The following is a 21644-nucleotide window of genomic DNA, read 5'->3' as shown; positions in this document are numbered from 1 at the left end:
GCATGAAATACTTATATTAGAAAAAGAGAAGTCTCAAATCAGTAATCTAACCTTCCACCATAAGATACAAAAAAGAAGTGCAAATTAAACCCAGAATAAGGAAATAGAAGGAAACAATAAAGATACAGAGAAATGAATGAAATTGAAAATAGAAAGAATCAAAGAAATCAATACCTGGTTCTTGAAAAAGGTTGATAAAGTGGGTAAACCTATAGCCAGTTTGACGGGAAAACAAGGTAAAAATTACCGATATTCAGAGTGAAAAGAGACTACTAAGTATCTTGCAGACATTTAAAGGACAATAAGGAAATAACCAACTTTATGCCTGTAAATTTGACAACTTAAACCTTCTAGTGTGTAGTTTTTGTCTTTCCTTTTTATTACTGTGGTGTATCGCACTGATTTCTGTATGTCAAACCATACTTGTGCAGAAGGAAATTTTGTCAAATGCATAAAAACATTTGACAAAATTCAACATCTGTTCATGATAAGAACTCTTACCAAGCCACACATAGTGGGAACATCTCTCAACATAATAAAGTTCATTTACGACAAACCCATAGCCAACATAGCACTCAAAAGTGAAAAGCTGAAAGCCTTCCTGAAATTCAGGAAGACAAGGATGCACACTCTCACTAACTCTGTTCAGCATAATACCAGAAATCCTAGCCACAGCGATCAGACAGGGAAAAGAAAATAAACACTATCCAAAATAGAAGGGAAGAAGTCAAGCTGTCACTATTTGAAAATAACATGATAGTCTATATAGAGAAAGTCTCTACACAAAAGCTATTAGAAGTAATGTATGAATTCAGCAAGGTAGCAGGACACAAGATTAATATACAGAAATCTGTTGCATTCTTTACCCTAATGATGAAATACTAGAAAGAGAAAGTTAAAAAAAAAAATCCTGTTTGAAAATCACATCTGGAAAAAAAAAAAAACAACCTAGGAATAAAATTAACCAAGAAAGTGAAAGACCTATACACTGAAAAGTATAAAACATTGATAAAGGAATCTGAAAATGATTCAAAGAAATGGAAAGATATTCTGTGCTCTTGGATTGGAAGAATTGACATTGTTAAAATAGCCATACTACCTACAGCAGTCTGTACATTTAATGCCACCTGTATCAGAGTACCCATGACATTTTCCACAGAAGTAGGACAGATAATCCTAAAATTTATATGGAACCATAAAAGACCCAGAATTGCCAAAGCAATCCTGAGAAAAAAGTACAAAACTCAAGGTATAATCCTTCCAGACTTCAGACGATGCTACAAAGCTATAGACATCAAAACAGTGTGGTATTGACCCAAAAACAGACACACAGATCAATGGAACAGAATAGAGAGCCCAGAAATAAACCCACACACCTATGGTCAACTAATCTATGACAGAGGAGGCAAGAATATACAATGGAGAAAAGACAGTCTCTTCAACAAGTGGTCTTGGGAAAGCTGGACAGCTGCATGTGAAACAGTGAAATGAGAACATTCCCTCAAACCGTATACAAAAATAAACTCAAAACGGTGTTTAAAGATCTAAATATATGATGTGACATATATAAAACATAAAAAGATATGACACTATAAAACATAGGCAAAACACTCTGACATAAGTTGTATCAATATTTTCTTAGGTTAGTCTCCCAAGCCAAAAGGAGTAAAAGCAAAAATAAACAAATTGGTGCAGCCACTGTGAAAACCTGTGCAGTTCCTTAAAAAACTAAAAATAGAGCTCTCTATTTGATTGAGCAATCTCACTCCTTGGATATATATCCAGAAAAAGTGAAAACTCTAATTCAAAAAGATACATGAATCCTAGTGCTCGTAGCAGCACTATTTACAATAGCCAAGCATGGGAGCAACGCATGACATTCTGAAAAAGCAACACTATAGAGATAGAAAACGGATCAGTGGTTGGTTAGTTAGGGAAGGTAGTTGAAAGGTTGGGAGGGTTAATTACAAAGTGGCATAAAGTGTTTGGAGGTAACAGAATTTTCTCATGTTATTGTAGTTATTACATGATTATTTAAATTTATCAAAACTAATACAGCTGTAGACTTAAAAGAGTGAGTTTTCTTGTGTGTACTTTATATCTAGTGAAACTAACTTAAAAGAAAATCATTAGGTGCAATTAAGAGTGGATAGGCCCACGCAAATGGCAAAATATCCTTTTTTATGGGTGAGTTGTATTCCAAATATATGTATATATATATATATGTGTGTGTGTGTGTGTGTGTGTGTGTGTGTATATATACTTCATCTCCATTATCTATTCAACTATTGTTATGCACTTAGGATGCTTCCATATCTTGGCAATTATAAATAATGTTGCTGTTAATAGCAGGGTGTGAGTATTTTTTTGAGTTAATTCTTATTTTGTGGTTAGCTTTATTTTTTTGTTAACTGTAAGTTTAAAAAGCTAAAGCTCTAAATATTCTTAGAAACAATGAACAATACATATACCTAAATTTAAAAATATATGTGCAGTAAAAAAAAAAAATCTATCAAGCCATGAAAGACATATTACTAAATGAAACTAAATGAAATTTAAAAGACATATTACTAAATGAAAGAAGTCAGTTTGAAAAGGCTACAAACTGTACAATTCCAACCAAATGACATTCTGGAAAAGGCACAGCTGGAGAAGCAATAAAAAGATCGTGGTTTCCAGTGGTTTGGGGAGAGGGAGGGACAGATAAATAGATGGAGCACAAGGGATTTTTAGGGCAATGAAATTACTCTGTATGATACTATAGTGGTGGCTACATGTCATGCATTTGTCAAAACCCATAGAATGTACAACATCAGGAGTGAACCCTAATGTAAAGTAAAAAAAAAAAAATGGATAGGCCCAAAAGTGAAAAAAAATCAGTGAATATGAAGATAGGACAGTAGAAATGCAACATGATTTGAAAAGAATGGTTCAAAAAAGAAACAGGAAAAAAAAAAAAAAACCAGAAAAAAGATAGCCCTATGGGAGGGAAAGCAAGGAGTCAAACATATATGCAATTGATGTTTCAGAAGAGAGGACAGAGAACAAGGTAGAAAATCATTTCAGTAAATACTGGCCCCAAATTATCCAAATTTCATCCAAAACAACAACCCTACAGGTCCAGGAAATTCACTGACCCTAGCAGAATAAATGTCAAAAATTTACCAAGAAACCCCCACTAAACTAAACACATCATTGAAAAACTATTGAAGACAAAAGAAAAAAGCACCCAGTGAGAGGGAAAAACAAAACCTAAACCTATTACATCCTCACTCTCCTGGCCCCAAGGTAAGAACAATAAGTGACTTTTCTTAAGGAACTGCAGAGACTAAAGGGCGATGATTTCTGCTAACGTGCTGAAAGAAGAATGAAGCACTTAAGCTAGAATTGTCTATCAAGGAGAAACCTTTCAAAACTGAAGGTGAAACAAATAAAACCAGTTGTAGCTAAATAAAAGCTAAGAGAATTTGTCATTACCTGACCTGAACACGAGAATTAATAAGGAAGTTCTGCCGGTGGAAGAGAAATGATACCTGCTGGAAATTCAGATCCACAGGAAAGGAGGAAGAACACTCTTCTGGTTTAAAAGGCTTTCTGCTATCTGGCCCTCATCCACTGCTCAGATTTAATCTTGTAAGATGTTCTCTGGAACTCACTGCCCAGCCCAGTGTTTTTTAGTTTTGTTTTTTCTCTGAATTCTGCCAAACCCATTAATGAACCCTGATGTCAACCTTGAGTATTTTACTCTTTACAAAGAGGAGTGAGAAATATCAGAGCACACTGGTGTGAAGGCTAAATATTAACTTTTAACATTATCACATAACATTATCTCAGGCCTGTGTGCTTATATACTAGTTTACAACTTTAAATGTGTTTCTTAATGTCTGGGTTGCAGTCCGGAATGTTTGGAAAACACTGCCCAAACTCCAGTGGCCTTTGTATTTCTTGAACATCCCAGTTCCTAAGTATTGTTGCTACCTGAAATCTTCCTTTTTCATATCTTAGCATGAGTAGCTTCTTTGCAACTTTTAAATTTGACCTCAAGTATTACCTTCTCAGAAAAGTCTTTGCTACCTTTTTAAAAAAGCAGAGTACGTAATTAGTGTCAGCATGATTAAAAAAAAAAAAAAAGCTGAAGAGTATAAAAGTTGCTTTTAAACTTACCCTGAATTTGTTATCTGGTAGTCAGACCTTTCTCAGAACTTGACAGTAATGTAAAGAAAATGTAAGAAAGACCAATAAACTGTAATGATAGTCTGTCTCAGGTTGGAAAGATTACATTTGTCTAAATCTGTTTGCCTGGAATTCAAATGCACAAATAAAGCCTTTTTTTTTTTTTTCTTTTCAGTTAACATCTTGCTTTTCATTCCTTGCCTCTTTCTTCCCACTGGAAATTATAACTTTGTACTAGTTTTTCTGGTCATAATGTGAAAGTAGCTTTCCATTAATTCTAGAACTTCCTCACTTTTCAGTGGTCAAATGTGAATATCCAGTACTCCAAGATGGAGAAATCATATCAGGATTTGGAACAAAATTTTACTACAAAGCGAAAGTTATATTTAAATGCAAGGAAGGTTTTACTCTTATTGGCAGCAACACAGTTTTCTGTAATGCAAACAGTGCATGGGAGCCTCCAATACCAAAATGTGTTAAAGGTATGAATATTATTTTTCCTTTTTGTTTTCTTTGTTATATTTTAAGGACATTAAATATCAGTGATACAGAATAATTGAAAAGAAACACTTTTTGTATTGAACTGTCTAATACTCATTTCTGTGATAGGTGTATGACTTCACATTCACAAAGAAGTCTGCTGTTGTAATTTTGTATGTCTTTATAGTGTCTTAGCATTTTATGTACATTATACAGGTGTATAAATTTCTCTAGTTCGGCACTTCTATAAAAATGAATAGTGACCATTTTTCAGAGTAAATTGAAGCATAGGAAGTTTTAGCTAAGTCAGTCAAGAATGAGAGGCATAATTCATAATAATGAAAAGAAAGTAGTACTTCCCAAGTGTTTGATTCGGTCTACATTATTTTGTTTTCCAGAGTCGACTATTCCCAGTACCCAATCTCCAATTTCCAGTGTCTCAGGTTTAGTAACTGCCTGCGTGTATTTTTCAAAAATCGTTTAAGTTCCTGGTGGAAATGCCAGCAGTCACTCCCAAGTGTTTGATCCAATCTCCATTTTTTGTTTTCCAGTGTCGACTCAACCTCCAATTCCCAGTGTCCCAGGTTTAGTAACTTCCTGCTTATATATTTCAAAATCCTTTGAATTCCTTGTGATTTTTAAAAAATTTTTTAAATTCCTATGATTTACACTCGTTCATCAATTTAATAATGAAAGGAGGAAGAATATATTAACAGCTATTTTAGTTGTTACACTTAGTGATTCTAAAATCATTTTCTGTAGTCTGCAGATATAAGCAGGTGGCAAGTTAAGTAAACTTTAAACATATTTACTTACATGTAAAATAATGTAATGCCTTCCTTACTGAGTGATAGTAAATTTAAAATGGGATAGATTAAAAACAGCAGAGTGCTTGGCATCTAGGAAGCACTTAAAAATAGCTTGAATGAATTACAATATCTCTAAAATTAATATTAGTGAGGAAGAAGGTCCATGGCTTTTTTTTTTTTTAATATGTATGTTTTCTATGTCATCAACTTGATTATTTTAAAATGAAAAGTGATCTGTTCACACCTTCACAGAGTACCTTCTGGGTTCGGGACTATGTTTCATTCATTTCCTGGACCGCAACCAGTTTCGTTCATTTTACAAACTTGGAAATTTCTATTGTCACCAGAAGAAGACCTGTATTTCTGGCACCCCTACCACTCCCCACCTCATACAGTTATTATTTTTCTCTTTACTGAGCATTTTTATGTGGCAACAGAAAGTAAATTTCATAGCAACTAAAAGGCAGGAAAAATCCTTACTTATTGAAATGAAATGGGTGCTTTCCGGCATGGACTGCTGATCAGCTGCTCTGCTTAAATCTTGAGAGACTATTTCAGGTAGAAGGAATTGTCTCCCTGATTTCAGAGCTGCTGTCTCTGGCTTCTCTCTGGCTGCAGCAGAAGCAAGAGGAAGAGTAGAGAGCATTAGCCTGGGCAGAGGGGGCTCAGGGTGCTAGGGAGGCTCTGCTTACTCAACTAGCATCACTTCTGTGGGCTCTAGTTTACCATTGTTTAATGACTCAAACAGATGTCCATTATTGACTTCTAATTTGTTTATTTCATATTGTCCTAATATTTTAAAGGATTGATGGGAACTATTCATGCTGACATGGTAATTAGGGCACTTTTTTCTAAGTCCTGTAAACATGATACTCAGTAGCCCCTTGAGTACCTTGGTGAGTGCTATGAAGTTTTGGTGGAAAAGAGATGATTTTTTGGTGGATGATATATAAAGATTGCATATAAAATTTATACTCATTGACCCATCCATGTTTTCTCACATGGTCCTCATGGGAATATGCACTGTTGATATACTGTGTTTGTTGATATCCTCTTTAGAAAGAGATGACCATAATAAGCATTTCATAAAGGATTTAAAAACACTGATACAGTTCAGTGTTTGAAAGAAGAGAGAATTGGTTGTAAGGACAAGTTTGTAAAGAAGATAAACTACAGGGATCTTTTTTTAAATATTGAAAATCAAGATTCCACATGAGTCTATCAAACATTTTTTATCATCAGTTAGAGAAAGACAATGAAAAGGGTCAGTGGTGACATAAAATGGTGATAAGGTAGATCTGATTGTGCAAATATGAAAAAATCTGAGCAAAATGCTAAGTGGAAAATTTGTTACATATTACAAATTATGTAATATGATACTGTGTGAATGGTATTTTTGAAAGATTCATATTTATTCTGAACACATTATTTTTATGATTTATCATTAGTTAACTTCTCAGATTTCCATTATATAATACAAAGCCATAGTGAGTGTTCTTATGCATACATTCTTATGTACTTATATAAATATATATTTAGGTTAACTTCCAAGAAGGAGAATAGCAAAGTTTAGGAAGTATATGTATTTCTTATTTTGAGAAATAACTCGTTTTGTGAAATAATCTTTTAAAAAAAATCACAAATCAAAATTAAATGCATAATTTTGTATTGATAAGGCTGGTGAATTGAATCAAATTTATTTTTCCAGGTTCCAAGCCCACTTCTCCAACTGTGTCTCCAGGATCAAGTCATCCAGGTTGAGTATCAGTAGTTCTTTATCCTACTTACATTGTTTAGAACTTTATACAGTGAGGGGTGAGACATGATATCATGTATAATTTGCATTTCTTTTATTATCAATGTAGCTGAACTTCTTTTCATTTATATTTATTTATTCATGTCCTTTCCTCATTTTTCTGTTTGGTTTCTAAAATATTTTTCTTGTTGAAATCATTGTAAATTAAAGCTGGTTTAAAATGAACTTTTTTCCTAGGTTTTTTTTTTTCCCCCTTTGGCTTATTTTTTACTAGTCATTTAAAAAGATTTTATATGAATGGACATATATTGCTTTTTCGAACTTTTTATTACATAAATAGTATATGAATATAAATTTGTATAATTTCAAACACTATGTAAGCATACAGAGTAAAAGAGTATTTCTCTTTCTCTTTTTCTAGTCCATTTTCTGAATCATCACTTAATAGTTTAGGGTGTCTTTTTATCTATTTCTGTACATCAACATTTTTATATGTGTAGTCTGACTTATTTCGCTTAGCATAATCCCCTCTAGGTCTATCCATGTTGTTGCAGGTGACAAGATTTCATCCTTTCTTATGGCTGTAATATTCCATTCTGTGTATTAATATGTGTGTGTATATGTGTGTGTGTGTGTATGAATGGATAAAGAAGATATGAGATATGTATATATACCCATTCATCTATGGATGGGCACTTACATTGCTTCCATATCTTGGCTATTGTAAATAATGCTCCAGAACATAGGGATGCATATGCTTTTTGAATAAGTGTTTTTATTTCACTAGGAGAAATACTCAGAAGTGGAATACGCAGTGCTGGATTGAATGGTGGTTCTAGTTTTAATTTTTGGAGGACTCTCCATAGTGTTTTCAATAGTAGCTGCATCAATTTACATTCCTGCCAATAGTGTACAATAACTTATTTTATTCCACATCCCCACCAATATTTGTTATTTGTTGTCTTTTTGATGATAGCCATTCTGACAGGTGATACCTCATTGTTCTTGTGATTTGCATTTCCTGATGAGTAGTGATCTTGAGCATCTTTTCTTGTGCCTGTTAGCCATCTGTATGAGTTCTTTAGAAAAATGTCTATTCAGGTGTTCTGCCCATTTTTTAATTGGATCTTTTTTTTATTTATGTTGAGCTGTATGAGTTCTTTGTATATTTTGAATATTAACCCCCTGTCAGATACATCATTTGCAAGTATCTTCTCCAATTTAGTATGTAGCCTTTTCCTTTTACTGACTTTTCTTTTGCTGTGCAAAAGCTTTTTAGCTTGATGTAATCCCTTTTTTTTTTTTTTAACTTTTATTTCCCTTTCCTGAGGAGATATATCCAAAAAAATATTTCTAAGGCAGAAGTAAAAAAGTATATTCCCTATGTTTTATTCTACAAGTATTATGGTTTCAGGTCTTACATTTAAGTCTTTAATCCATTTTGAATTTATTTTTGTATATTTTGTGAGTGGGTAGTCCAGTTTGATTCTTTTTCAGGTAGCTTTCCAGTTTGCCCAATACCATTTATTGAAGAGGCTATCTCTGCCCCATTGTATATTCTTGCCTCCTTTATTGTAGATAATTTCCCATATAGGGGTGGGTTCATTTCTGGACATTCTCTTGTATTCCACTCATCTGTGTGTCTGTTTTAATGGCAGTGCCATACTGTTTTGATGACTATAGCTTTGTAGTATGATTTTAAATCAGGGCATGTGATACCTCTAGCTTTGTTATTCTTTCTTAAGATTGTTTTGGCTATTTGGTGTCTTCTGTGTTTCCATATAAATCTTAGAATTATTGTTTCTATTCTGTGAGAAACGCCATTGGTATTTTGATAGGGATTGCATTGAATCTGTAGATTACCTTGGGATATATGGTCATTTTAACAATATTAATTCTTGCAATCCATGAGCAAGGTATGTCTTTCCATCTGTTTATGTAGTCCTCAGTTTCTTTCATCAGTGTCTTACAGTTTTGTGAGTACAAGTCTTTTACCTCCTTATTCCTTGGTATTTTATTCTTTTGATGTGATTGCAAACAGGATTGTTTTCTTAATTTCTCTTTCCAATGGTCTGTTGTTAGTGTATAAAAACACAGCAGATCTCTGTATTAATTTTGTATCATGCAACTTTACATTTATTGATAAGATCTAGAAGGTTTTTGGTGGCATCTATGTGATTTTCCTATGTATAGTATGTCATTTGCAAACAGTGACAATTTCATTTCTTCCTTTCCAATTTGGATTAGTCTGGTTGCTTATGGCTAGGACTTGGAAAACTATGTTGAATAAAAGTGGCAAGAGTGGGCATCCTTGTCTTGTTCCAGATCTTAGAGGAAATACTTTCAGCTTTTTACTGTTGAGTATGATATTAGCTGTGGGCTTGTCATATATTGCCTTTATTATGTTGAGGTATGTTCATTCTATATCCACTTTGTGGAGAGTTTTTATCGTAATTGGATGCTGAATTTTGTCAGAAGCTCTTTTTGCATCTGCTGAGATGATCAAATGATTCTTATTCTTCAGTTTGTTAATATGGTTATACATTGATTAATTTGTGGGTGTTGCACCATCCTTGCATCCCTGGGATAAATCTCACTTGATCATGGTGTGTGATCCTTTTAATGTGTTGTTGGATTTGGCTTGCTCATATTTTGTTGAGGACTTTTATATCTGTGTTCATCAGTGATATTGGCTTGTAATTTCTTTTTTTTTTTTTTTTTTTTTTTTGTAATTTCTTTGTCTGATTTTGGTATTAGGGTGATGCTGGCCTTGTAGAATGTGGTCAGAAGGGTACTTCCTCTGCAGTGTTTTATAATAGCTTGAGAAAGAGCGGTGTTAAAATTCTTCTTTTAAAGTCTGGTTGAATTTACCTGTGAAGCCATCTGGTCCTGGACTTTTGTTTCTTGGGAGTTTTTAAATTACTGATTCAGTTTCTTTACTGGTAATTGATCTGTTCATATTTTCTATTTCTTCCTGAGTCAGTCTTTGAAGATTGTGTATTTTTAGGAATTTGTCCATTTGTTCTAGGTTGTCCATCTTACTAGCTTATAATTATTCATAGTAATCTCTTAATGATCCTTTGTGTTTCTGTGATTTGGGTTGTACTTTCTTTTTCATTTCTGGTTTTATTTATTTAAGCCATGTCTCTTTTTTTCTCAATGAGCCTGGCTAAAGGTTTATCAATTTTGTTTATCTTTTCAAAGAACCAGCTCTTAGTTTCATTGATCTTTCCTGTTTTTGTTTGTTTCTTTTTTTTTTTTTAGTTTCTGTTTCACTTATTTTTATTCTGATCTTTGTGGTTTCTTTCCTTCTACTAGCTTTGGCTTTTGTTTGTTCTTTTTCTAGTTGGTTTGGTGGAAGTTTTGGTTATTTGAGATTTTTCTTGTTGCCTGAGGTAGACTTGTGTTGATATACACTTCTCTCTTAGAACTACTTTTGCTGTGTCCCAGAGATTTTGGATTGTTATATTTTGTTTTCATTTGTCTCCAGGTGTCTTTTAAAATTCCTTCCTTGATTACATCAGTTATCCGCTACTTGTTTGATAGCATCTTGTTTGCCTCCACATGTTTGTGTTTTTTATATCTTTAAATTTAAGTATAATCATGTTGAATTGATAGGCTAATTCTGACAACACATTAATGATAAATTTGCTTGCTGCACCACAGAGTATTGTCCCAGGAAATGTTACTAGACAGGAAGAATAATACTTTGACATTGAATATAAATATATAATATTTTGGTACTACTTTTAATGAGAAACATTAATATATTTTATTAAGGAAAATGAAATTATAAGGGTTTTATACAAAAATAAAGTCAAAGCCTACGTATTTAGAGCACTTTAAGCTTTATAGTTTTTTCTTTTCTCCTATTTTTTACTTCCATTTTCCTTTTTTCTAGGACATCCCAGGCCCACTGATGAATCAGCACCTGAAGACAATAAGCATTTAGGTATTATTTTGGTTGTTAATTACTCTGAATTATGAGGCCCTAGTTTTCTACATATTACCTCTATCTGTAGTTAGAGAAGGAATAATTGTTCTATTTGTGATTGTAAAATTGTACATTCTAAATAATTGTAAAGTCACAGGTACCATGACAAATGTAAGTGGTAGTATGTGTGGACACATATAGATAATACAGTTTTTAAGAGGTTCCTCAACTTAGGATTCCTAACATGATAAGTTTACTTTCTTAAATAATATGGTTATATGTAGTTTAAAATATATAAAACATAACTTGCTTTCCATGTGATACTGTTACTTCATACTGGCTATTTTTAGATACATTTTCTTTCTGTTGGTACCTTGTATACACAGGCCTTAAAGTTCTACCAGTTGGGGAAGCACACTTTATGCAGGCTCACAGTTCACCCAGTCTGTGTCAAAGAGCTTGATGAAGTATAGTTGTAATGAAAGTTAAAGATTTATTGATAAGGAAATGAAGAAAATATCTATAACTTTTCTTTACATTAGATTAGTTTAGTAAAGGTAATCTTACTTTATAAAATGCACTTTAGGCTTGTTACGTTTTCCCTCTGAACACTGTGGTCAAACTGCCACTGTGCCAAGTAAATCTAGTGCCATCTTAGGATGCTTTCACTTGATGATATTTATGAAATGAAAAAGGCAGAGCTGAACGTGACATTTTATACTCTGAGTTACAGATGATAAAAATAATGACAGTCAGAAGCAGAGGTACTACTGATGAACATGGCTAAGAAGAATTAAGACTTGGTAGTATTATTTATAGCTCTCTGGGTAGTCAGAAATGCATGTTTACATTTCTGTGTGTAATTGCTATCCATGTGTCCTGGTGTTTCATTTACATTCTTAGAGAGTCCTCTTGGGAATTAGGACGATGCCTTAATTGGAGGGAAGAGGGAATAGGAGCTGTGATGATATGATAAAGTATTGTTTGTCAAGACTCTGAAAAAGCATCTCTGTGATAGATTAATAGAAGCCCATTTATGACTTATTGAACGGACCCACTTAGGGAAAAAGACATGTTAAATTTCTAACAAAACCATTAGTAATAATAGACTGAATGTTGAACTAAACTATAATGGAGTCCTTTTTTTTGTTTTGTTTTTAAGGGGGAGGTGATTAGATTTATTTGGTTTTTTTAGATGGAGGTATGGGGAATTGAACCCAGGACCTCGTGCATGCTAGGCAGGCACTCTACCACTGAGCTACACCCCACCTCCCTAAACCACCTATAATGGGACAGTACATTTTTTAAAAGATTTTGCTCTAATCTAGGCAATTCTGATTGCCTTAGTAACCTTTACTAATAATCTGCTGTGGTATTTATAGCACAAAACAGTGAAAAGTGAGGTTTCTGCTAAGCGTTTGCTAAGGTGGATCCTAACCTTGGACTCTGTTTAGAAGGGTTCTGTGATCAAAATAACGTGGAAGCACTAGCAGTCCTGCCAAAACTAGATTGATACCTTTTTCTTTATAGTTAGGGATGATCTGATCAAATTACAATGCAGCTGCTGTCTGGAGAACCCTGTGAGCTCAATTGTCTCCCAAACCATCTTCATTTTTCCTCAGGTGTAGGACCCATCATTGGCATCTTTGTTGCTGTATGTAAGTACCTCAAACTTTGATACCAATTAAATCAAGACATTACTTTAAAGAAGAGCAATATTTTTAATTGATTACTGAGTTCCTGTAGCTCTATAGCTGGAAATAAAGTAAATTATTACTTACTTTTATATAATATACTCCCTTGTATTGCCGTTTGTCTACTGCTTTATATTCTACATGTCCACGTACTAACAAACTCTAAATAAAGTGTGTTGTTTCAAGATAATTACTCATATGAGTTTGTCTCCCAAATATGCTCTGAGTTATTTTCTGAATTAATCAAGGGCTCTTCTGGGACTTAATTGTGGACTGTTTAATCCAGGGAATTGGATTTAGATGCTGAAGAGTCCAGATGGAATATAAGTGTATATGTTCTTAAATAAAATAACATTTTCTGACCATGGAAATCTGACCCAAATTTATCTCTGCTGTTAGATTTTGAATCTTGGCAATGATTTTTCACAGTTACATGTATCATTTGTTTCCTAATCTCTTGTAGCTGTCGTCTTGGGAGGAATAGTTGGTGCCTGCGTATACAAATGTCTTTCCAAAAACAAAAGGTAAAATCAAGCATGCTTTTTAACTTACTGATCTTTCTTACTGTTGACATACTTTTGTGCAGTTTTTGTTTGTACTCTGTATTGTGTGTTGTCTTTTAAAAATGTGCCTGCATGAGTGTGCTGTCCGAATTAACATTTCTTTGCTAAAAATATTTTCAGCTGCTTTTAAAATCATTGCAACAAGAGTAATCCGTGCAGGTCACTTGAGCTGTTATGATGTAAGAAAAATTTCCGTGGGATTTGAGGCTTAAATTCTGCAGCAAATCATAGGTCATTATGGGGCCTTCCCTGCCCTAGATGTACCCTAGTTCCTAGATTGAACTAATGGCCAAGATTAAATTTAAATTGGTTTGCTGTGGAGACATTGACAGCTGGATTCACTGGAATTTTTATGGTGAAAGCTTCCGTTTGTCTGTTTAACTTGGGTAGTTGTAAGAAGCTACCAGATACCTGATTTGATTTCCTTTCCTTTAGAGCTGTTATTTATACAAGTTAAACTGGAGAATTAAAAGCAACACTGTTTGATTTCCCTCTTATGTTCTTTTAATTTACTAGGTTGCAGTAAAACTGATGGGGTTAAACTTAAAAGTTGCTGAGAGGGGTAAGATTTACAAGGCACCTCACTAATTTTATCTGTCTTTTAATTTATAGAAATGAAGTAAAGGGGGGGGACTTAGAATTCAAAACAGATACAAATATGTATCTTCTAAGGAGAATAGAGTTTTTAAAAATCAAACTTCAATTTTAATGAAATAATTAAAATCTAATGAAATACTTAGAATAAAACTTGGAGCATAGACCAAGATTAGGCACTTTGATATTTCTGATTTTTAGTGGTTTTTTGTTTTTTTTTTTTTTTGCCCTATTGCATTGGAAATAGCTTTGGAATCAAACTAATAATTAAAAACTATTGGTATTCATAGTTTCATGATATATATTCGTTTTATATTAATCACCGGGTTTGGAACATGTAATAAAAGTACATTCTTCACTCATATAGGGCACAAACTTGTTTTATATTTCTCAATTATCTTTTAAAAATACCCACATTTGAATTTGAATCTTAAATCTTATACCTACAGAACACATGATACGCATATCTGATTTCTCTATCAGCAGTATATTTTTAAAGTTACAGATACAAAACAGTCTGAGTAGGAAGCACCGTCAGTGAAATATTTGAGAAGTCAAAAAGGCTTATTTAGAAATAACCTCAAAAGAAAGCAAAACAAAATAGCTTTCTGCTCCTCACTCTCCTTCTTTGTATAAACCATTCCTGCACTAAAATACTTGAAGGTTCCCTAACAAGTATTAACCAAACTCTCATCTAGCTACTCGTTAATGATAATACCGGTTTCAAAGGTGAACAGTTATCTGAGCATCGTACCCCCAGGCTACAATTTCAGTAGCAGTAGAGGTCTGAGACCTCATGCCTCACGAGCATCTTGATGCTGCTGCTGGCCTGACTGCACTATGAATACCAGGGTGTAGACTGTTACCGATGTGCCCATGTGAATGTGAGAGGCACCAGCAAGCTTACTGGGAAATGCCTCACCTGCTTAAAGTAACTGGATTTTTTAAAGACTCCTCTTCTATGTGTATGCTTTTTTAAAAGGATGTTGGGTAATTCGTAGCTTTAGTTTGCTTTTCTTTTCCAAAAGTAAATATTTTTATTATATTCTTAGTACTGTTCAGTGTCTATATTCTCTCCACACCACCCCCGCCCAAATTGCTTTTGTTGCGTTAGAAATTCTTTTATAAGACTGAAAAATGTATACAGTTACTTCTCTAAGGATAACTTTGGAAGCAGGATACCGTGCACAGATGATCCCAAACTGTTAAAACTTGATACAGACTGGATTTGATGTACACTTGTATTTAGGATAATTTGGGGACAAAATTTCCCTGCTACAGGCTTTATAGCAAAGCACAAAAATTGTGTAAGTAGCCATCTTTAAGATCGTTAAACATCATTTAAATTATGATGAAAAATGGACACAAGGTTAAAGTATTCTGCTACAGTTTTCTGTGTGTTAGTTCTCAACTAAGAATAGACTAGGACCCCAGCTGGTCTGATGGGATCATTACACCCTCCTTCCTTTTCCCTCCAGTCTCCTTTCTTAGCAATTCTTCTGCCACACCTTGCAGACTTGGAGTCTAGCCCTTGCCCTCTCTTTTGCTACTGCTTGAGTCCTGTTTTGCATGTCCTAACTGTGTGGTTCCAAAAAACAAATGCCTTTTGTTTACTTTAATGTTTTCAATTATTTGTTGTGAATACTGTTTTCATAAATGCATGATTTTCTCTACTCACGGTAAATCATCACTGGTTAAGTGAGAGTTCGCTAAGTTCATTAGAGTTACTGCATAATTTATATATTTTAGTAACTGTAACTAGATTCTTTTTCTTTTTTCCATTAAGGATATTTATTATTTGTTGTAATTTTTAAACTATTTTAATGTTTACATTAATAATGACTGATTCAGTAACTTTATAATTTTTTAAGTGGTCTGCTTAAATGAATCTTATTAAAGCTTTTTGATAGATTATAAATGGTAAATGCAGTTGAGGTGATGGGGTGTATAATGACATGGGGCAAAAACTTACAAATTAACTTAAACATCCCTGGTTCTCAAATTCTTGAGTATTCATCAGGCACTTCAAAAATTTTGAAACAGAAACTAATGAATAACAAAGATTTTGTAATTAGTTGAGAGAGCACATTTATAAAACTTAGAACCATTCCAGAAGAACAAGGGGTCATGGAAGTTTTACAGAAATCTTCCCTAGGGCAAAAACAGTTGTGCCACAGGAAGAAACTGTCTTCAGTGCAGAAGATCCATCTGAAAATACACAGCATCATAAAACTGATTTCTGAGACAGTATTACCCGGAGTTAATACCAGCTCTGTGTGTCGCCTTAGATTCTGTGGTGCCAGAGACCAGGACCACTTCTCCTCATACAATCTCATCATGTTGAGTTTTCCATTATTCATTTCAGGCTAAGTGGTTTCAGAGACAGACAGATTGCACAGACATTTAGACTCGATCTGCTTCATGGTCTATAAGCCTTCAAAGTTAAAGTCACTTCTTGCACTAAATTCTGTTTCAAGTTCCTAGGGAGAATCAGGAGAGTCATAATTTATGAACCTAATTGTCAGCTTTACTTCCATTTTCCGCTGTCATTGATTTTACCCCACTTATTAGCCAATCTTGCTTCCTTTTGGTTTGACGTCACTATTTTATTCGGCCCTTTCCCTTCCTCTGTTCAGTGCGTATCTAACTGATGAGAGCCACAGAGAAGTCAATCGTATTTCTCCCAGAGAAGAGGAGATGAAAGAAAGGTTTGCTTTTATCAAAAAAAAGGTATCTTGCTTTCTGTTGCATTTCTTTTCAGAGATGTCCTTTCTTCTGAAAAAACATTCGATAACTATTTAGATATGGATGACCTGAGCTCAGATGTGTGAGCAGTAAACACCTCAGAGGACACTAGGATTCCTGCTCCCTTTGCCAGATTATTGATGTTTTCTCAGACCTTCCCTATTTAATATAAAATAATGTGCACTGACAAGCTTTGGCTTTGACCCCAGTAGAGCAGTGTCCCCTCATCCTTTCATCAGACTGTCTGCCTTCCTCTGCCTTCTAGCAGCTGCGAGTCCAAAACTTGGAATTTTTAGCCCAATGGGAAAAAATCATAGAATGTGTTCATTTTAAATGCAGGGAGGAAAAATGTTCTTTGACAGAAACCAAAACACATTTTAGTTTTGTGAAGCTATTCAATTTCACCTTGTAAATAACTCTGTAAAGGTACTTACGTGTTTCCCTTGACCAGGATATTTCTAGCATATGGAAGAGAAACCAACCAAAAATATGCTCAGATTTTGAACAATCATGAAATGCATTGCCTTAAGTCACTTAACCCCCTCCACCTTCTGTCTTTGAATGTGAGATGAACTGGAAGCTCTTCTTTTGTGCCAGAACGTGTGTCTGCGTAGCTGGGAAGAGAGGAGATACGTTCCCACGATTTATAATCTGAGGCTCTACCCTAGGTTACAGTCATGAGTTTGGGAGCAGATTCTACAAAGGCCAACAGGAAGGGGAGGGGCAATTTCTTGTTAAAAGCAAAGTGGTGTCTTTGATCACAGGAGCAAAGGGGAAGACAAAACATGCCAACTAGAACGGCAGTCTAGAATGGTTAGCCCTGTGTGTCTGCGTGGTTCTCCTAGGGTTCCTTTGAGGCTAAAGCCAACTAGGAAGGTAGTTTTCAGACAGACCTGAACTTCAAAGTGTCTGTAAACATCTGAAGATAACTTAATGAATGCTGAAGGTAATAACATAACTGGAATTAGTCATTCACACTCACATTTTAATCATCTTCGAATAGCTTTTTTGTTATATCTAATGAATGTTTCTTTAAAATTATATTAGTGCTTATTTATTTTTCTCATATGTTAAATTTCTATTTATAATTCTATTTTTTTTTAAGAGTCCAGTACCACTAGAAAAAAATGAAGTGCTTTCAAAAAATAGACAAATATAGTGGTTTTGGAGGATTCAGGAGGAGTCACCCACCACAGTAGTCCTTAGGAAGATGGCTCTGTTACAAACACAGTGCTGTGACGGTGGTGGTTCAGTGAAGCCTCGCCCACCAGGAGAACTAGTAGAATCTCCAAAATTAACACCGTTAGCTCTGACGTGGGGTCGGCATCCCAAAGTGCTTGCTGGGGCGGGCACGCTCTGAGTAACCGACTGGTCCACATTTGGTGTGGTCTGTCTACCCTGTTTCCTGAGGAGGAACTGGGACTGCGTTTTCCAGCTCCAGACTCCGTAGCCCTCGGTGGCTGCTGTGACGGCAAACGAGGCTTATCCTACATAAGATGAGCTTGAGTGCGAAGGACACACCAGATTCAGAGACTTAGTGCAAAGGAATGTATAGTACGTGAATACTGGGTTAAGCGAGCTATATTAAAACTAATCTTGCTTCTTTTCCTTTTTTTAATGTGACTTCTAGAAAATTCACAATTTCCTGTATGACTTGCATTATATTTCTTTGGACAAGGCTGGACTTGATTGATAGCTTTTGGAAAGATGTCTGTTTTTACAAAAAAAGTGTGTTGTGAGTTTTAGTCACTTAGGAGATTCTCTTACCAGAACACATCATTTCCTTGACAGTGAGGAGTAAATAAGGCAAAACTGAACTTGAACACAGCTGGAATCATTGCTTTTTAAAGGTTTCATCTCAGAGCCACTTTTTAAATTGCAATGTTAAGAGAATGTGTGTTTCTCTCTAGTCTCTCCCCACTGGCCCTAAATTAAAACAAAGAAATATTTACTAAGTATATGTAACTATTCCATTTCTTGTCTTGGAGAGAAAAAAATATATATATATAATATAGGGACAGAGAAAAGGGTCTAGAGGGCAACTGGTTGAACATTTGAAATTAGTTGAAAAGAATAATTTATTTCCTAGTTCAACGACTCTTACTAGTAATAGTTTTTTATAATTGTCCATGTTCTAAACGGGCTTCTGGAGTGTAATTTCTGTACTTAAGTATGTTCATCTCTGATGCTGTCTCCTTACCTTGCTTCGTAGGAAAACAGAGATTAGTACTTCATACAGCGCTTACCGGGATAAATCAACTACCTCAGGAGAGCAGACGCCCTAAATGGTTTCCCCAAAACCATGCATCACCTTGTTTTTATTTTATTAAAATGTTAAGCCTACAGTAAATTTGTATAGCTACGATGAAAAATGGAACGGAGGCCTCAAAAAATCAAAAACAGAACCAACATGTGAGCCAGTAATGCCACCCTGGGTGTATATTTCAGGAAACAGAATCACCAAGTGGAAGAGATCCCTGCCCCTCCCCGTGTACTGCGGCCTTATTTACAGAACTGAGACATGGAAACAGCCCAAGTGCCCACTGATGGATGAGTGGATGAAAAATTGATGTATAGTGGACTACAGTTTAGCCATGAAAATGAAGGAAATCCTGCCATTTGCAACAACACAGATGGACCTTGAGGAAATTATGCTAAGTGAATAAATCATACAGAGAGGGACGATATACTTGTATGATCTCACTTTATATGTGGAGTCCAAAAAAAAAACCAAGCCAGTAGAAAAGAAATCAGATTCGTGGTTGTCAGAGGCAGGGTGTGTGGGGACAGGAATTGAGTGAAAGTGCTCAGAAAAGGAACCAGCAGTTATCAGCCAGACAAGGACTGGGATGTAAAGGACAGGACAGGGACTGGAGTTAAGGCGGTGACACTATATTGTATGTTGCCAAGTTGCTAAGAAAGTAAATCTTTATAAAGTTCAAACCACATGGAAGTGATGGATGTTAACTAAATTTCGTGTGTTAATCATTTTGTAACATACACATTATCAAATCATGCCGTTCACCTTAAATTTACACAATGTTAGACGTAAATTATATCTCAATACTAAAAGAAAACATCTATAAAAATCATCAGCTGATTTCATACACTGTCAGCAATGCAACTGTTAAGCGATAATGCTAACATTTTACCGTGGCTTGAGAATAGGCACCCTCCTTTATGCTTCTTTGAAACGTGTAAGAATTTGAGTTTGAACACCTTGCTTTTTTCCCTTAACCCTTCTATTTAGAGGGCAAGTCAACACAGTATTCCTGGTAGTGTTAAATGTGGGAAAGTATTTTCTCTATAAAATCTCCAGTGTCAGCATGACGATTCAAAATGAAATTGCATTTCATTTGTAAAGAAAGTCATTTTTTTGAATTTTTTTTCTTTTCAAAGATTAAAGCCAACTCTGAAGACTCATTCTTTAACAACCACAAAATGTGCTTTATGTATTTATCATAAAAAGCCTTGACAAATCTGTGTACACTATTTTGGGCCTTGGACATTAAGAACAAGAACAGTGAATGCTGGGAATTTGAACTAGTTTGACTTCTTTAAGAGAATTACTGGAAAATACTCTCAAACTTAATAGGGTAAAATAGTATTCTTAAAAGTTATTTGTCACTCCTTGATGATTTAGAGAAGCTATAAAGTTTATGTCCGGCCTTGTTCTTCATCTCTTTTGATAACAATAAGCCAGTCTGAGAAATCAAGAAGAATTCAGCCTCAGTTGCCTGCTTCTGTGAAAAGTGAGGCTCTCACACACATAACAGGAAGGCCAGCTCAGTGAGACGTGAACACTGTGGCCTTGTAGTCTTCTTAAAAAGAAGTCCCCTCTTTAAGAGAATTAGAATCCACGCTGAATTCTGGCTCTAGGTGGTTTTCTCTCTCCTTGAGTAAGGAGATGTCAAACCCATCATCTGACGGTAGGCAGTTTTGTGGGGAGTAAATTCATCAGGTAACCTCAAGTTGCATCAGGATCTTTGTCTCCATGGGCACCTCTCATCTGTAAAGGGCAGAGTAAAGATTCAGCCACGTATTTCAGAAAAGCAAACTTAACTTTGTGGACTTGCTGTCGGTCATACAAAGGGAAGGAAAGAGGAACAGCTCAGGTAGCTCTTTATCTCAGGTGGGGCAGCTCCCAGCCCCTTCTCAGTCCTCACACCAGGCAGGGCCGCTTTCAAAGGAGCCAGCGGTCAAAGAGGAGGGGCTGCCCTCTGCCCCAAACAACATTTGTACAGGTTTTGATGTACAATTTTCCAATTAGTAGCACAAATTGGGCCAAAGAAATGTTGCCTTGAGAAGGATATGAGTGGATCAAGAGTGAACCAGAGTAAACAGTTTTACTCCCTAAGGACCTGTTTATAAGGTCCTGGAAGTGTCCCTTCCCTTTGTAATCTCTGGTGAGGCATCTTAGGAAGACAAGTTTGAGCAAAACTTAACAGGAATTCTTAATTAGAGTTGAAGCTTTACTGTACCCATTTTCACATAGTTCTCAAAAATGTAGCACCTGCTCAGAAGAAAGGTGTGACTAGTACTTGCTAAAGCCCTCAAGTGTTTTCAACCAAAGATCATTCTGCTTACAAAATAAACTGCTTTTTATAGTAATTGCCACTTCAAAATTAGTCTTTCCAATTGAACATATTTATATGTGAAATTGAAATATGTATGCAAATATAAATTACGTCTTAAATAATTTGTCACATAATGAGGAAACCATTTTTCTCTAGAAATATTTATTTAAATAAGAGGGAAAAAATGTATTTTAATTTACAATTTTCTTAAAACTGCAAGAATATATTCATAGTTGAATGGGAAGCCCCCCTGTCTTTATTGTTCATTTTTTGAGACTTGAATTCTGAAAAATAAAATGCAGGTTTGGAGAGGTTTTTA

At 34.9% G+C, this 21644-nt stretch overlaps 1 protein-coding gene across 5 annotated transcripts in view; it reads left to right on the top strand.

The window, feature by feature from the left end:
- The window catches only part of LOC105078621 (membrane cofactor protein), a 40292-nt gene extending 18648 nt beyond the window's left edge, over nt 1-21644 (top strand). Inside the window, exons 6-14 of one of the 5 annotated variants that reach the window (XM_010967196.3) lie at nt 4473-4655; nt 5052-5096; nt 5205-5237; nt 7171-7218; nt 11120-11170; nt 12775-12810; nt 13310-13370; nt 16640-16733; nt 18961-21644. In XM_010967196.3, the coding sequence (XP_010965498.2) occupies nt 4473-4655; nt 5052-5096; nt 5205-5237; nt 7171-7218; nt 11120-11170; nt 12775-12810; nt 13310-13370; nt 16640-16733; nt 18961-18975 (566 nt within the window). In that variant the 3' untranslated portion in view covers nt 18976-21644. Of the gene's footprint in view, nt 1-4472; nt 4656-5051; nt 5097-5204; nt 5238-7170; nt 7219-11119; nt 11171-12774; nt 12811-13309; nt 13371-13925; nt 13972-16639; nt 16734-18960 lie in introns of those variants that run through there. The other 4 variants (XM_045504502.2, XM_045504504.2, XM_045504499.2 and 1 more) reach the window with 4 other exon arrangements.

The sequence above is a fragment of the Camelus bactrianus genome, chromosome 23 (genome assembly GCF_048773025.1).
Source record: "Camelus bactrianus isolate YW-2024 breed Bactrian camel chromosome 23, ASM4877302v1, whole genome shotgun sequence".
NCBI lineage: Eukaryota > Metazoa > Chordata > Mammalia > Artiodactyla > Camelidae > Camelus > Camelus bactrianus.
Note: the sequence above shows the minus strand (reverse complement) of the source record. Positions and strands in the feature narration are given on the sequence as shown.